Source organism: Polypterus senegalus, chromosome 4 (genome assembly GCF_016835505.1).
Source record: "Polypterus senegalus isolate Bchr_013 chromosome 4, ASM1683550v1, whole genome shotgun sequence".
NCBI classification, from domain to species: domain Eukaryota; kingdom Metazoa; phylum Chordata; class Cladistia; order Polypteriformes; family Polypteridae; genus Polypterus; species Polypterus senegalus.
In genome coordinates this window covers 133,638,353-133,656,377 of record NC_053157.1, presented here as the reverse complement: position 1 = coordinate 133,656,377, position 18,025 = coordinate 133,638,353, and the positions used below count along the sequence as shown (strand labels likewise).

The 18,025-nt window shown below is 36.3% G+C and overlaps 1 protein-coding gene across 1 annotated transcript in view; it reads right to left on the bottom strand.

Annotated features, from left to right (window-relative positions):
- The window catches only part of dthd1 (death domain containing 1), a 56,836-nt gene extending 50,583 nt beyond the window's left edge, over nucleotides 1–6,253 (bottom strand). Inside the window, exons 1-2 of the mRNA XM_039751272.1 lie at nucleotides 5,834–6,253; nucleotides 29–743 (exon numbers count right to left, since the gene is read on the bottom strand). Of these exons, the coding sequence (XP_039607206.1) occupies nucleotides 29–743; nucleotides 5,834–6,122 (1,004 nt within the window). The 5' untranslated portion in view covers nucleotides 6,123–6,253. The remainder of the gene's footprint in view (nucleotides 1–28; nucleotides 744–5,833) is intronic.
- Between the last annotated feature and the right edge of the window lie 11,772 nt (nucleotides 6,254–18,025).

The following is an 18,025-nucleotide window of genomic DNA, read 5'->3' as shown; positions in this document are numbered from 1 at the left end:
AAGCAGTACATTATTTTAAATTACTTACACTGGTTTTGATGTGCCCGCTAGATCTTCCTGGTTTTCTGCTTCACAATTCCATGCTGCATTATGATATTTTAGAAACTCGTTATTGTTTGTGCTATTGACCAGCTCTGTCTTTAAAGAAATGTTCTGTTGTATGATCATGTCTGTCTTCTGTAACATATTATTGCCTTCCTTAGACTGCATGCCCACCTTCTCTTTGCCATCTGCCTTGCTGGGTTCACACTCATTGCCACTCTTCTCAGGATGAACAGGTTTCAGATTATTAACAGTTGGGTGACTCTCACTATTGTCACCATTAACTGATTTTTGCTCATTTTTCAAGTCCTCATTGTAACATTTTATGTCTGTGGTTGTGTCGTGCTTTATAATTTTTTCACTGCTGTTTTCATCAGGAATATTTTCTTCCTCAGGAAGTAATAATTTGTCTTCTTGTGTATTTACTGGTAATAAGATTTCTGAATTTGGTTGGCACTGATCTTTCCTGGAAGAGTTGTTATCAGCATGATTAAAGGCATTATCCTGAGGTTCAGTTTCTGATCCATTTCCTGTTAAAGTACAATGCTGGCTTGATCCATTCCAAACAGATTTTGTTAAGGCCTCAGCATTATCTAAGTTGTTCTTTATCTTGTGCATTGTATTTATTGTGCTTCTAAGATCTTCAACAATGTTGTTTAGGAAATTATGCATTTCTTTAAGATTTTTTCCATAAAGATTATCTGAAAGAAAAACCATATAATTCTACAGTAACCCAAATGATAATTATTTTACCTGCAAGATAAAAATCTTCACCCATCCAGGATTTCAAGCAAGTGTGGTGATTGGAATGCAAGTTTATCATTCCGCTGCACAGCATACCATATAACATAGCATCAGGTTAGATTAATGTTAGCAGTGCTAGGTTAATCATTTTTTAAAATTCTTTTAGAAAAACACAACTTTAATTATGGCACATGTAACTTCCCAAATTCCAGCAAATATTAAGCAGTTTCCAGATCCTTTGTGACATAATTCCAGTTTAACTACAGTATTATAGTAAATTAAAACATGCTACTAACATAGATTCTAAATTAAACTCATGATTTATAGAAAGTAGGCCACACTAACATCTCAAAACTTTTCCATATAACAAATGTTGCACGCTTTTTTGGGCTGAGTAGCCTGATCTTGTTATAATTGTTCTAATGTTCAGACTAATGCATTTCAGTCATCTTCAAAATAGTATATCAATATCAATGTTTGCAATTTGATCCTTTTTATTCAGAATTATAGTAAAATAACATTCTCGTTATGCATACTTTAAGAAAACATGAATGTTCTCTTTTCCATAGAATTCATATCATCAGGCTTTTATTTTAGTTTTTAGCAAATTAATTACTAAGGCCACTTTAAGAGATCCAAGAGTGGTATGGTGGTGTGGTGGTTATAACACTGCTACCTCATAGTTCACACCATCCTGGGTCAGATCCTGCACCTGGTTATTATCAGAGGTGGGTAGTAACGAGTTACATTTACTTGAGTAACTATTTAAAAAAATTTTACTTCTAAGAGTAGTTTTACTGCACCATACTTTTTACTTTTACTTGAGTACATTTATGAAGAAGAAACACTACTCTTACTCCACTACATTGGGCAACACTCGACTTGCTACTTTTTTCCATTTACACTTTAGATACACTATATTTTTGCAAGAGAGAAGTTGCCAGTGGACCTACTGCATGACTGTTTCACCAGTCAGGCGTAGCCATGCAGTCAGATGACCACACACAAACTTCCTGCGTCTTACAACCTGTGAGAGACTTTTTAGTCACTCCTGTTCACTACTAAACGGTCACAGCTTCACTGCAAGAACCAGATCGTCGTTCCCAAGCCTGCCTTTCATGTCTTTTGTTTGATTCCCCCTTCTTTTTTTTGTGCTGACCCATATATATACACTCCCATCTCCATGGGCCTTAATCACACGCCACAGGAAGCTAATAAATCAATTGAGAATGATCGGACCTGCACGTGCAGGTGCGACTCGCTCCAACTACCTCATTAACTCCCTGCAGTCATGCAATTGCACCCACGGAGAGTGACACAGCTTTATGGATTTTAAATGAAACTGGCCTTTTTTTTTGTTTTGAAACCGCGGACCCGCTACACCACAAAGTGCATATGCAGTATTATATTAGATAGACAGACAGATAGATAGATAGATAGATAGATAGATAGATACTTTATTAATCCCAAGGGGAATACTTATATATAAATATATATATATTAATATTAATATTAATTAATGATATAATATATTGTCAGTGTACAGGATATCTCTTCACTATAAATAGTTTGTACTGTTCATGTTACCTACTGTAGGTATCAGCTTCAAAAGCTTTGTTGTGAAAAACTGAGATTTGGAACTTTGTGTTATTTGTGCATCTTTATTTTGATTTGAAAGATGTGATTTATTTTTACTCATTTTTTTATTTTATTATTTGGAAATAGAATTTGCACATTATTTTATATTTTTGTCTGTCTTATTACAACATTTCTAAAAAATAAATAATTTATTATGTTCAAACAGTTACTCAGTACTTGAGTAGTCTTTTCACCAAGTACTTTTTTACTCTTACATGAGTAAGTTTTTGGTGGACTACTTTTTACTTCTATTTGAGTAATATTATTTTGAAGTAAAGTTATTCTTACTTGAGTACAATTTTTGGCTACTCTACCTACCTCTGGTTATTATCTATGTGGAGTTTCTCTGCATGTCGTTGTGGATTCTTTAGGTTTTCTCTGATATTCCCAATGCTACGTGTGTTATGTTTATTGCCAATTTGAATGGGATCTGTGAGTGTGAGAATGTGTTTGAGTAAACCTCATGATAAAATGACACCATATCCCATCCTTGCTTTGAGTTACTAGGATAGGCCTCAGCCCCTTAGCAACCCTGAATTGGCCTAAACATTTTTCAGAATTTTATTTTTTTGTTAAACCAATCTCACACTATGTGACTTCTTGTCACAGAATATGTCAGGCTTGCCTAACTGCAGTTGCTGATCTTGTTGCCAGACCATGCCAATTTTATATGATTTAAAACCTTTGAACATGTCAAATCTAGCAATTATGTGCTGACTTTTCAGTCCAGTCTCGCTTGACCTTTTTCTGACAGCCAAAATAACATGCTACCTGAGATAGTCCATGCAGTAGGAATAGTTAACAGGTATGAAAAGTTCAGCTTTATTCCATTCTGTTATTGTAGGTAAAACATGAGTCATGACACATACAAGCTTCTCTTTTAAGGTCCAAAACACCTGAGTTCCTTAATCCTTATCGCTGTATTATATGCACTTTACTTCCGGATGTGCATTCATTAGTTGTCAGCTCTCATGTACACAAAGTCTGCCCCTCCAACCAAAGACAAAATAAGACCTGTCAGAGCTAGTTGTGGACTAGTTGGAGTGAGTTGCTGGATATGTCACATTGTGCAACTGCAAACATTGATATTGATAAAATATTTTGAAAATGATTGAAGTGTGTTAATCTTTATTCTAAGAGAGATGCAAGTAGCAAAATCCCTTAACATAAACACACTAATCCAGAGTGGTGTTGCAGGAAAGCTGAAATCCAACCAAGCAAAAATCATGGGTAAGGCAGAAACAATTCCTGGACAGGGCACTAACCCATCACAGGAATTCTTTAAGAGATCTTAAAACACTTAAAGTGTAAACAGCTTTTGACAAGAAACTGAATGGCTTATGATACGAATGTTGTGGGTATGTGACGCATTAACATTACTTGTTGCTATTTGTAAGCAAGCTCTTACTTGTTTCAGTCGGTAATATTAATTTTGGGTTATTCAGTTGAAAACTGGCAAGCCTAGTATTGGACTTTACAAAGATGAAAAAATAATAATATAAGGTGCAATACAAATGTATTTTATTTTGGGTAATCCATTTCAGTTTTGTACAATGGCATTTCTAATTAATATTTCCAAATAGTTGATTATTGGTGATATCCATAAATGGCAGTGTTATGTTTGCCAGAATGTGCTCCGCAATAGAGTTGCACCCCATCCAAGGTTGTTTCCTACCTTGCTGCTAATATTACCAAATAGTATTTATGAGAAAAACGATTTGTGCCAAACTGAATTTGTAACAAGACCCAATGATTTGCTTTGCAAAAAATATTTGTGAAATAAATTGTGTTTGGATTCCAGCAAAATATGTGCCATTGACAAAGGATAAACAGTGGTGGACCTACATTTTTGAGGCCCTGAAGCTTGAACTGTTATGGGAGCCCCTTCACAACCTGCAACAAGGTCTGGTTGACCACTATATCTTCTTCCATGAGGTTGTCTCAAAGCAGATTTCCATAACTCCTTTTAAAATATAACTGCTCCATGTAAGTGTTTTAAAAACCCCGTCTCATATAGAAGACACCCAAAATTTTAAAGCAATGTAGACTAAAGTTTCTTCTGGGTGCCTGAAGTGTAAGATTCAGTTGTTTCAGAGCAGATCCACCCCTGAAGAAGAAAGGCATTTAGTTCCTGTCTCCAAATCCGTTTGCCTGTTTAAATGAAAAGGTGCATTTTAAAGTGTCTTTGTGTAAACAATATGGAGCATGTGACATTTTAAAAAAATATATATATTGTACATCTCCATGATGAAGTGAGCGACAGGCATAAATAGAACTAATTTTACAGGTCAGATACAGGATACGTGATTTACACATCTGCAAAAAAGGTTTTATGGAGTCATATTCCTTATTTTCCACCCCCTCCAAAAACCTTTAAAACCCCAAAAGCCTCTTTAGATATTTTTGCCTTTCACAAAATTATCTACAAAACAAATTTAGTGTAAATTTTGCAAAACTGTATGTAGATCAAAATTTGTGTGTTTTAATCATCATTACCAAATAGACTTTGAGTGTGTATGATGCAAAAGTCGTAATCAGCAACTTTAAATAATTAATGGATTATTCCATAATTGAATCCATCCATCCGACTATTTTGAGTCCACTTTTTCCATTTGACACCTGAATGGAATTTATGCACTCCTGCATGTCTGCACATCTTAACAAGTTTACATGTTTAACATCTTAACATCTTATATTTACATTTACTGTACACATCCCAGAAGCAAGGTAGGAACCATCTCCCAGTGGAAAAATAGTCCATTAACAGTTCACAGATAAGGAAACATATTGTACTAAGGCCTAATTTACTGACTCGATTTGACTAACATGCACATCTTTTAGATGTAGAAGGAAACTGAGAAAAAGGTCCATCTAGAAATTCTTTAGCAGGACCCCCTACAAACATACATTACTGATTTAGCCCTCCTAAAACTTTTCAGCTCATAAAAATCATAGACTCAAAATTGAATCCACATCCTAAACAAACTTGCATTTATATATTGATTATTCTCTGAACAAACTTATTCCAAGACAGCGTTCTAGGGGTTTGGAGACTACTGTATATCTATAATAGCATCAAGTAGAAGGTGTAAACCAACCCTGGATGGAAGGCAAGGGTCTACTTACTCACAATAAGTCAGTTGGGAATACCTATTCATAATAATCATCTGGATGTGGTAGGAAGTCTGAATATATGAGGAAAAACCACACAGACACAGAGCAGACTGGGATATGAAAACAGCCTCTGCTGAAATGTGTCACATGATAAAGTATATATTAAATCAATAGTAAAAGTGGAATATAACAAAACAGAATGTAAAATGCTAATACTTAAAATGCTTATGATAATTTAAAAGCCATGAGAGCAAAAAACAAACATGTTTGAAATTCTTAAATGCATTTTGTTTACCTGAATAATTTTGTTCAGCTTGATTTGGTTTTTGCTTGTCAAGTTCATCCACCAATGTCTTGCATGTAATTTGCAGTGTGTTCTGAGCTGTCACCATGTTTTCAGATGATGCACAATTAACCTCTTGCATGAGGCTTATCAGTTCTTGTAGGGTCACTTTTATTCTTTCAGTCCGTTTTCGGTCCTCTTTGTCTTCAAAAAAGGTTTTCAGCTTATTGTTTTTTAGCTGAATTGATTGTATTAAATGACTCATCTTGTCATGCTCCATGCTATGTTCAGACTCCTGCATTTTGAAAAATGGTATGAAACTATAATCCAATCAATAGGTAATTTTTTCCTGTTCATGTGAGCAAATTCTATCTAGTCATGTTAAATGCTTCCTTTGCTAGTTTCTGTATATAGTTATAATGTTGCTGTTTGCAGAAGCCATTGTTGCAAAATGTTACTAAGGTAACATGTGGGAGTGACTCCAAAAGTATATGGCTTGGGCTAAGAAAAGAGAATGTAAACATCCAGACGCTGAACTGTTCAGTCATGCATTGGAATACCTACAGAGTAAACCGATACCTTTGTGTCTTCTCTGCCAAACTAAATATTTTTTGATCTGAAAGTCTGCCATATTCTATTTTAAAAGAAAAACAGAACAGGTTGTCATATCCCTACTATAATAATAATGGACTTACTTTATATTGTCATTTTGTGTTTATTTTAAAGATAAGTTGTTTCATTATACTGTATGATTACCTTAATCTGTAATTTTGTGTTTGTAAGTCAAATTATTTTTAAAATCTGTAATTTTACTTTAAAGTTATTACAACCCTCTGAAGTCTGTACTCAGTGGAAAGCCCTACGCAAAAATAAACTGACTACATTCATGATGGGTCTGCAAGTCTGATCTAAATGGTAACCTTTCAATCTACCTTGCACATTTTTGTAACATTCTGTTCTAAAATGTGTTTAAAATTTCATAGTCCAAATGCATTTATAAAGCCTTCAATGGGTAACCCATTAGAAAAAGTAAACAGTTTGTTAGCAGGTAGGGAAGGAAACTAATTTGCAGTTAAACAGATAGATAAGTCAGTTACTATTCAAAAGGTGGTTCTGGTTTGCGTCCAGTGTTTTTGGGCTAAATGAAACTGTATTGGATTAAGATTAAGATTGATTTGTAAGTGGAAGGATAAAGTGATAGAGAAGGTGTCTCCTTGTGGAATGGACAGGATCAGTTATGTTCATTTTGGTTTCATATTTCAACCTTCTGGAGTAAGATAATCAAGGTGTTCAAGAACATGACTGTAATTCATTTGGGTGTATTGATCAAACTGTGTTATGACTGCTAAGCAGGAGAACCACTATAATATATAACTGCCCATTGACACAGTTTAATTAGATTTTAATATACAACAAATTCACAACTTGCTAAACCTGTTTTTATTAATTTGTTGAGGGGCTGATAATTTCAACAGTTTTTGGTAATGTTTCTTCCTTACATGTCCATCGACCTTAGTTTTAATTCTGCTGAGACACTGTCTATGTGGAGTTTCAATGCCTTCCAATATGCTTATCAGCCAAATATGCAGCAATAATAATAATAATAATAATAATAATAATATCAATTTGTCTTCTTTCATATACTGCACAATAGCTCAAAGACATTCATATCGGTTTTCATTAGCAGAAGCCAATGAAAAGCATGACTCCAGTGCAATGCAGGACACACAACAGTCAATCAGTCCTGCATTGCACTGGAATCATGCTTTTCATTGGTTTCTGCCTTATACATGATGCCCATTTTTTTTCTTTGCCAAGTTTCAGTATGCATTGTGATGGGTTGCTGAGTTGACAGTGTGTGTGTTTGGGCAAGATATGATGACACTGGATAAAGGTAGGGTAGTAAGGTAAGGATGAGGAAAAATATGCACTGGTAGTGATCAAAAAGGTTGTCCCTTTAAGAGGATAAGAAGTATGGGTGCTGCCTTGACAGGTGCTATTTTACAGTAAATTAAAGTACAGGAGTGAAGGGATGGTAGGAAACTGCTAGAGGGCACTGGTATCAGTTTGTATCGCCCTGAAAGTAATTCTGGGACCTGACTGTAAGTGAATCCTGATTTTACAATTTGCATAAGCCCAGATGCTTATGACAATTGGGCTGCAGTTTTTTTTTTTTTCTTTTTTCTAATGTTTACTATATATTACCTTTTTTATCCATACCTTGTGTTGATTGCTTTAGTAAATAAGAAAAATTTGTATATTTGGTCTTTTTTCATCATTACAAACAGTGGGTATCCCTCTTACAATGTTAAATAAAGGAAAATAATTATACTACGACTGCCATTGTACAATGCTTTGAGCATGGACATGGCACCGTATAAACACAATAAATGTTAATGTATTTTGGCTTCCTAATGTAGAAGCCAACATTTTTCTGAGATAAGCACTGCTAAAAATTGCCTGCTGGTTTTGTCAATTTGTTAGATATCTTGAACAATGTTGTGTCATCCCTGCGTGGAGTTTACATGTTCTCCCCATGTCTGCGTGGGATTCCTCCGGGTGCTCCGGTTTCCTCCCACACTCCAAAGACATGCAGGTTAGGTGGATTGGCGATTCAAAATTGGCCCTAGTGTGTGCTTGGTCCGTGGGTGTGTGTGTGTCCTACAGTGGGTTGGCACCCTGCCCGGGATTGGTTCCTGCCTTGTGCCCTGTGTTGGCTGGGATTGGCTCCAGCAGACCCCCGTGACCCTGTGTTGTGGATTCGGCAGGTTGGAAAATTGATGGATGGATGTTGTGTCATTTCTCTTAGATTCCAGTCACGTGGAATATTTCACTGCTGAGAGAACTAGCTGTTTTTGAAGTCCCTGGTTAGATGAACTCTGAGACCTGCTCCTGAACCTTGCCTAACATTTACATTGAAGTCAGAATCGAAGACTTGCTGAACATTGTAAATTGACTATGCTAAGTAATTTGTTTTTACTTTGTTTTTCCCACCTATCAGGAATTTTCTAACAGGCTCATAAAAACAAAAACCATAGCAAAAGATTATAACAGGGGCTAAGTCTACATTATACTTCCAATAATTTACAGCAATATGTAGGAGATAGGCTGGAGACTTGCACAGATGGCGCAGAATGGACTGCTTCTGCCAACCTCTGGAAACTCACATATACAAAAAGTATGAAAATGGTGACAATGTTCTTGAACAGTACCCTGTCTAAACAGATGGCATCAGGATGAATGCAATATGTAATACAACCTTGCATAGCTAGTCACTAGTTTTGTTTGATCGTGTGATGTTTCACAAAGAATAAACTGTAAATGTTATCTACTACTTGCTTTTGTTGCCAGAGGCTCTGCTATTTGAAAGTCAAATTTTGAATTTAAGCAAGAGGAGTTTCCAGTAGTTTAAATGTATTACTTTGGACATTTTTGTGTGCCTCCACTGAAGTGATAATGTGAGTAGAATTTATATGAGGGATTTAAAATATAGAAATTAATTCTGGTTTTAGAATTTAGTTAAGAATGTTTAAAATGAAAATTAAAAAGGCCTTTAAGTAAAAATATAGTTGCTGGTATTTATATATTCTGACATTATGAAGAAATTAACCTTATTTGTTTTGCTGCTTCATTTGTGTTTTAAATCTGAAATCTACATCTGAAAAGTTGTTGTGTATGTCCTTTCTGTAACAGCAATAAGATTCTCCACAGCAACCTAGGTTTAGAAATCATCAGGTTTTTGTACCACTCTTTTCTAGGAAAAAATTATAACTTCAGATTTCAAAGTGCTAACTTTTATACCATTATCCAGTATACACTGCAAATCAGTGTCTGATGAGAACAAAAGGACAATATCGTTTGCAAACTGCAAACTGGATCCGTTTCAAATTTTGTCTGAACCTTAAGCACAGCTTGTGTGACTCAAGGTTTGTGTTTCTGATATGGATGTGAGCAACACAAGGAGTAGTCCTGTTTCCTTTTCTCTTCACTCCGTACACCTTCGACTATAAATATAACAGCAGGTCATGTCGCGTTCAGAATTCTCAGATGATCCTGCGCTTATGGAGTGTATTGATACAGGGGATGAGACTGAATATAGGTGTCAGGTGGATAACTTTGTTTCTTGGTGCAAAGAGAATTGTCTGTATCTTAACATCAGCAAAATCAAGGAATTGGTTATTGACTTTTGCCATGTCAAAGAGCCTCTATGTTCAGTCACTACTCAATAAAATTACACTGGCCATCACAGAGTTATAGAAGATGTGAAGGATGTAATTTCCTACATTAAAAGAACACAGTCTCCTAATGAAAAAGAGCCTACTTTGCCCTTTCTTATATAGTTCCTCTATGTTCTGAGACCAGTCCAAACTGTCATTAATGTGGACCAGCAAGTACTTGTAGGAATTGACCACCTCTGCATCCACTACTCAAGGAGAAATGCTACTGGGGCTCTTTCCTCTTCTTTTTAATTTTCTCCTTTGTTCAGATCAAACTGTGTGTTTAGATTTATTTATTTAAAGAGATTCTATAAAAAGCCACATTTCCCCCTGGGACAAATAAAGATCTATCTATCTATCTATCTATCTATCTATCTATCTATCTATCTATCTATCTATCTATCTAGTCCCATCCACCCAAATTTGCCAGTCCATAGGTTGTTAATCAATACAGCAACATCAGCCACAGAGATAGCTTCAGTACAAGCCCATCCAGTACTTTTCACACTACCTCCTCCTGTGAGTCTGCACGCAACAGGTTTAGGACTTTGTCAATATGGGCTTTCCACAAGTCAATGATATTCCTAGTTGAAGCGAATGTTTTCCCATCCTTGCTGAGAACACCCTGGGTACCTCTCCTTTCCAGAATAGTCAAATGGTTTGTCAGAACATCTTTGAAGCCATACAGAAGTTGTCATGCATGGTACCACTAAACTCTAGAGTCCTTTGCTTCTGAGACTTACACAGCTGCCAAACTTTTGGGATATTGATACTTAGTCAAATTTTGAATCCTCCTATGTTAACAGTACCTGAAATATTTTCTTCAGCTTAACAGCTTCCACAGCTGTTGGTGTCCATCTGTGACTTCTATGGTTGCTGCCATGAGATGCACCAAAATCCTTTTGGCCACAGCTCCTTGCAGCTACCTCCACTGCTGAGGTATAAAAGACAGTGCATTCAATTCCTATGTCCCTGATCTTTCCTGCGATGCAAGGGAATCTCTTCAAGAGATGTGAGTTGAATTCATTTTCAACAGAGGTATCTGGTGTAAGTCATTCCTATCACCTACGTTTATTACCATTTTTGGGTCTGACCAGAGGTCACTACATTCATTCTAATCAGATCATCACCATATAATGATCAGTTAAGAGCTTAAAACCTTAATCTGAATTTCCATGACATAACAGTCTCAAATTATATGACATAACTACAAAAATCAATCATTGAAATTAGGTCCCTGGTACTAGGTACACTAATAACCATCTTTGCTATCGAACATAGTACTTGGCCATGGCCAGCATGGAAAGCTCTGATATATATTTCTCTTCTGGTTCGTCCTGCTTCCACATCAAAACTGGTCCTGCTCACACACAGCCGACATGGCATTTCTTGATTCCTATTCGTCCTCTTCCAAACCCTCCCCCATGCTATCTGCGGCCTCCCATACACCTTGCTATTTTCGTTATACTGCGACGGTTGTTTCCTAAGCCTTTGTTATAAAATCAACGACAGTATCTTCTCTGTCGATGGGTTTTTGTACAACATCATCTCTATTCCAGGATCCGGCAACTTCCTGTTCCTATCAGTGGGTTATTTCTTGACACAAATGGTTGACGAAGGCAATGCACTCTCACTACGACATAGGGCAGTAGATTTCGTTGCATCACATTGGGATAGATTTAGAGACGTTCTTCCTGTTGTTCTTTCCAACGCAAATTGAGTTACCACAAGAAGTCAGGAGTACTATCAATACATGGCAACATCTGGAGTTTATGGTGGTGAAGCTGAAATTCAAGCTCTTTCAGAGATTCTCCATGCTACCATTGTCATTTACTTCAAACACGACCTCAACATCCCGCCTTGCATTTACAATTCTGGAAATACTCTCTTCATTTACCTTCTGTACTCAGGACAACTGGACAATGGCCACTATGAAGCCCTCCTACCAATTCCGATCATGTCTCCACAGCAGCATATAATGTCTGATAACACCAACACATCAGTCCTCAGTCATTCTTCTCTTCAATACTACAGTTTCATCTACTCGTACATCCCTCCTCTGCGACATTTATAGTAAACCTTTCAAAACAAAACACATCTTCACAAACACACAAAAATTCACTCCGCTGAAAAATTACCTGATTCCCACTCCAGTAACACATTCTTCCAGTGCGATTCCTGCAACAAACCTTTTCAAATGTGAACCTCACTTGCTAAACACAAGAAAAGGCATTCTTCCCAACAACTATATGAGTGCCAGAAATGCAATAAGAAGTTCACTACACAGGATTGTCTGACTAAACACAACAAAACTCATTCACAAGTCTTGCAATGCAACATCTGCAAAGCAATGTTTCCAAACCAATGCAGTCTCAGCAGACATACACACAATCCTCTTCCCGTTACTACAGGTAGTTCTTCACCTCATTCCTGTCTTCCTGTCCAAGAGTACAACATTGGGACTCCAGACCAGCAGTGCAAACACTGTCATGCACTATACTGGCCTGCTGAATGTAACAACAAGTACTCGAGGTGCTGCCACGACGGTAAAGTAGCTTTACCACCTTTGCAGGAGCCACCTGTGTCTTTACAACAGCTTCGTACACAGCAAACATCAGAAGGTAAAAATTATCGTGAACACATTTGAGAATACAACTCTTCTCTATCGTTTGCTTCCATGGGTGCACAGATAACTCAACCTCCTGGCTCTGGACCATACTGTTTTAAAATACACAGGCAAATTTATCACTAAACCTCTCCACTATATGCTAACACTTCTACCTCTCCAGGATATGGACAGTTGTATGTTTTTGACACAGTACATGCTACTGAAGTACGCTTACAAAATAAAGCAAACTCTGCATGCAATGAAAATGTCCTTCTCCAGCTAGATTCCATGCTCAGAACCATCAATCCCATCGCTAAGTCATACAAACACATGCATGAAATTATTCAGTCCAATCCAACAGCATCTGTACGAATCGTTTTCAAGGAAAACCCTGGGCAGGATTTACGATGATACAATACCCCGACATGTCACACCGATGTTGCAGCGATTTTCATTGGAGAAGATGGCGAACCCCCTGCCGAAAGGGACATTTGCATCTATCCCAGAGGCAACTCCTGTAAACAGATTTCCACGCTCAGTATGAATTGCGCTCCTATGGTTTACCCACTTTTATTCCCTTACAGAGACATTCGCTGGCACAAAGATTTACAACATGTTCCCGATAAAAGAACCGCCAACCAAATCAGGCTTACTGAATGCCAATTTTATGCGTACAGATTATCAATGAGGAATACATTTAGTATTTTGCACTCTAGCGGTAAACTATTCCAACAGTACGTCATAGATGTGTATGTTAAAACAGAGGGCGCTCGTCTCAACTATCTCAGATTACATCAACAGATCTGCGCGTGGAACAATACTAAGGACTATCAGACTCACTGCAAGCAAAGGCTGAAAATAACAACGTACATGTGGGTAAAATGATCATATTATCGTCCACATTTCCAAGAAGTCCAAGATACATGCAACAAAACTATTGTTGTACGTCGCTTTTTCTAGGGTTAGACCATTTGACTCATTATCTGTCGTCTCCAGCAAAACACCTATTCACAACTGCGTCTTTCAAGATGTATTTCTTTCTTCTTGATTTCTGAATTCCTTTCTCACCATTTTCCGTTCTTATTCTTACACTGCCATATGCTACGGTGGGTGTCGGCTAGTCCAGTAATAATTCACCACTCTGCTTCAAATCAGACAGGTTGTTCACCCAGTCATATGAGTTCAGATATAGTATCTCTGTCATTCCCCTGGTGAGTAAGTAAGACTACAGAATCAGAAGATGGTATCCTTTTGAGCACCAAAAGTTAGTGTCTCTAAAAAGAACAAATACTATGAAGAGTTGTTCAAAGTGTACATGCAAACAAAAGTTAAAAATTTTCCTTATGCAGTTCAAAGTCATGGTGACATGACCATTTTGTTCACTAAAACAAACTTAAACTGTACAGAAACCATCTAGGGGCCTTTCGGAATCCCCAAATCACCCATGGCCTCTCTCATACAGTAGAAGAAAGGAAGAAAGAGACCACCCCTGATTGAACAGTTTGTTTGCAGAGACAATGCTATGCAGACTATATCTGCCTTTAAGGATCAATCATTTTTCCATTTAAAATTTCAGCTTCTTCCTCACAAGAGAAATTAAGTTCCAAATTCCAAGTGTCAGTTTCCACCCACATGGTCTTATCTTTCTGGAACTATAACATTCTTGCTTGTCACCTGCCTGTCATAACATCTGACCCAAGCCCTTCAACTTGTGAGTGGTTGTTCCATGTAGCTTTTTCAGGCTGAGTCAAGTCAGGCTGTGTGGGTCACCAACCTACCAGACGCTTCCTGATAAAAAACTCTCCCTGCCTGGCTCTAGGAGGAAATTCAGGTGTCTCTATTTTGGGTGAGATTCTCTGTGATTTAACTAGAACATCCTTGGGGTCAGTTATTGATTTTTCTGTGTTTATTGTCTTACATAAGACCAATTTACTGTGGGCAGCTCTGTCAGCAATACAAATCTCTAGACAATGAAGCTCTAAAAGTCATTTTAGGTGAACAAGTACACAAACCACATGAAGATCACAGTCCTAGCAGGGTTATATTGTATATTTTATTTCTGTCCTTAATCATTTATACAACAAATAGGCATTTATCAGATTTAATTTAATTTCATTGATATTTCATTTATAAGAAATATTAAATTGCACTGCTTATTAAAGTTCTGGTTCAGGAAATGCATTTGATTGACATGTAGTAAAAATGAAGTGGGATGTCTTTTACTGTACAGTATTTCTTAAGACTGTGTTTACCGAACAGGATTATTAAGAACACTTTTGAAATATGATTCAGCAGTTGTTCACAGCAAATATTAAACTGTTTACATTGTGAAGCAGGTTACTATGAACTCAAGGAAGTACTGTGACTTCTAAATGTTTGGATTAGCTCTTCTGTAGATGTTTGTTCTCCTTTCTTATCTGATAGGTTTCTCAAAAAAAAGTCTAAGCACTTCTTTATATTAAAAAAAACATAAGAAGGAGGAAAGCTGTAGAGCAACATTTTCTTTTAAGAGAATATTAATATTGCATTAAACACTGAAAGAAATGATAGTAAATTCTGTTAGCTAAACATAATACATTACATTTTATTATCGCCTAGTATCTTAACTAATTCTAAATTTAAGGTCAGTATGGGCCATATGCAAATAAGAGGAAGACAAGTGTCATGTTTTATCACTCTGTACAAGCTATATCCTCTAACAGAAAACTTTCAGCTTGTTATTGTTCAAACCCTTGATCCAACCCCCTAGGACGTTATTTATAAAAGAAAAAATCTTTGTTCATAACTATAATTTTTGTAATAGTTATTTTTCATTTCCACACTCCCTTCTTAATTGACTGTCGTTGTATTACTAATTTTGTCACCATTTCTGCAGACACTTTTTAAAATTTTAAATAAAAACTGTCCCATGATGAATCTGAATAATTTCATTTTCATAACAGTTATAAAAGAAAAATATATCTACGTTTATTATAAATATACATTTTAAAAATGAGCATTGTTGCAATTATAGTATTTTGTTGCAAAATATACCATTTTAATATTTTATTTAGGTTACGCAGACACACATATGCATTGAAAAATGTAATCAGTAAGATAAAATATAACAATAAGGAACAAATATACATTTACTTCATTTTGGTTTTATTCCAGGCAGAAAAGAAAACAGTATTATCTAATAGATAACATGGTTAATCTCAACCAGGCCCCTGCTGTATTACCCCACACAAGTTACTTAACCATTCTCCACTACCAGTGATTAGAAACAGAAAATGGCTGTAATAATTACAGACAGCACGGTGGCCTAGTGGTTAGGGATTTTAAACAGCGTCAGTGCCTGACTGTTGTCTCTATGGAACTGAAATGTTCTTTCTGTGTTTGTCTGGAGATCTTTTACAGGTTTCTTTCCACATCCCACAAACCCCAAAATGATCAAACATTCTACATTCTATGTGATGGATGGATGCATTGATATAATAATCATTCTATTCATTTAATATTATGTTGTGACATAATATTATGCTGTGACTGTACGGCAAAACCCCAGACAAAATTGCAGAAATAAGTCCTGGATTCAAAAATGAATATTTTTATTTTAAAGAAATTCCTTCACACAGGCTTCTTCACCACACTCACAACAATGATACAATTTTTTCTCATCTTAGCCTATGCATGTGGCGCAGTGGTAACAGTGGTAAGGAGAAAAAGGATTTGTGTCCCCAGTCCTCCTTGCCTGGAGTCTGCAAGGCACTTTGAGTAGTGAGAAAATAGCTAATGTAAACAATTTATTATTATTATTATTATTATTGTTACATTATTATTATTACTACCTGTCTTTCTTTCTTCCTCTTCCACTCCTCCCAGGAAAGCTTTGTTTGTCCTCCACACCCAACTCCAACTCATGTGGGTGAGAGGGAACACCTTCCTTTATACCTGACCTGGGAGTCCTGTGAATCCCTGTTGCACCTTGGAAGCACTTCCACGTAAGGTGGATCCTCCTTTAAGCCAGCAGGGCCACCCACGGGAACTACAACTCCCATTAAATGGGTAATCCACCAGAGAGATGCTGCCATCTATCTTGCTGGTGAGCTTGTGGGCCATTAAGGCTTCTTCCCTCCAAACTCCATTATAAGGGCCTCCCAGCCAGGTAAGGGACCATCTATCCATCTATCCATGTCCTCTTTGTGTTCTCCATATCCTCTATGGGAATGTACTTAATCAGCGCAGCCCAAAACGTGACCATGCAAAGGCTCTTTCTTTTTCAGAATGTTAGAAGCTGTATTCTCCTGTGCCTGCATGTTAACATTCAATTTTTAAAACAGATTTAAAACTGAATGATTTTTATATACTTAACATCAGGTCAAGAACAGGTGGACACTACCTCCATGGGAGCTGCAAATCTTGCAAATGTAGCAAATATTTGTGAATGCTGTTAGTGAGAAGGTACAGCATAGGCCACCTCAGAACTTTATGATGTGGTTCAGATTACTATGCAGTCAAAAGCATTTGCAAGTGGTTCATCATAAATCACCAAAAATGTCTTACAATAATACAGTCCAGAGCATTTGAACCAAATAGATGGCAATCATTAACAATATGATAAGTCATATATTGTCAAGCAACAATAAAGTTCTTTAAAGTAAAGATTGACAGATGGCTTTTGAAACAATTGCCATGAATGAGTAAGCACTGCTGCTGGTAAAAAATCATTGCTGTTGATAATTATGATCAGATCAGCACAACTTTCACACACACATATATATATATATATATATATATATATATATATATATATATATATATATATATATATATATATATATATATATATATATATATATATATCATGTTTACCACACTACTAATCTGTGAAAAAAAGCATATAAATATTGCTTTATCCTTGTTGCATTTTTACCAAAAAGGAAATGATTAAATATTTTTATTGCCATTGATATAATGAGATAATGTCAATGACAGTAAGTCTAATGGAATATTGAACTAGGCTGATACTAAATTGTCAAAGCTTCCTGGTCCACTCTTATTTCACTTCTACACTTCTACCTAACTTAGATAACAAAATACATTTCAATTTTATTTCAGGCTACTGAGATCTGAAAAATATTTTGTTATAATTCTAGCAGGAAGTTATGCAATCTAAAGAAGCACTTTGGCACATCAAATTGTGTTGCTGCTTTCTCAAAGACTTGTCCTCCTTGAATTCCTATAGCGGAAATACATTTTTGCTAAAGTTTGTATATTTCATTGATGTTCACATTTGGTGATTCCCAATATGTCATACAATTTAAAGACATGCTGTTAAGGTGATTGATGACTGCTTAATTGTCTTGGTGTGAAGTCACACTGCAATAACATCCTGGA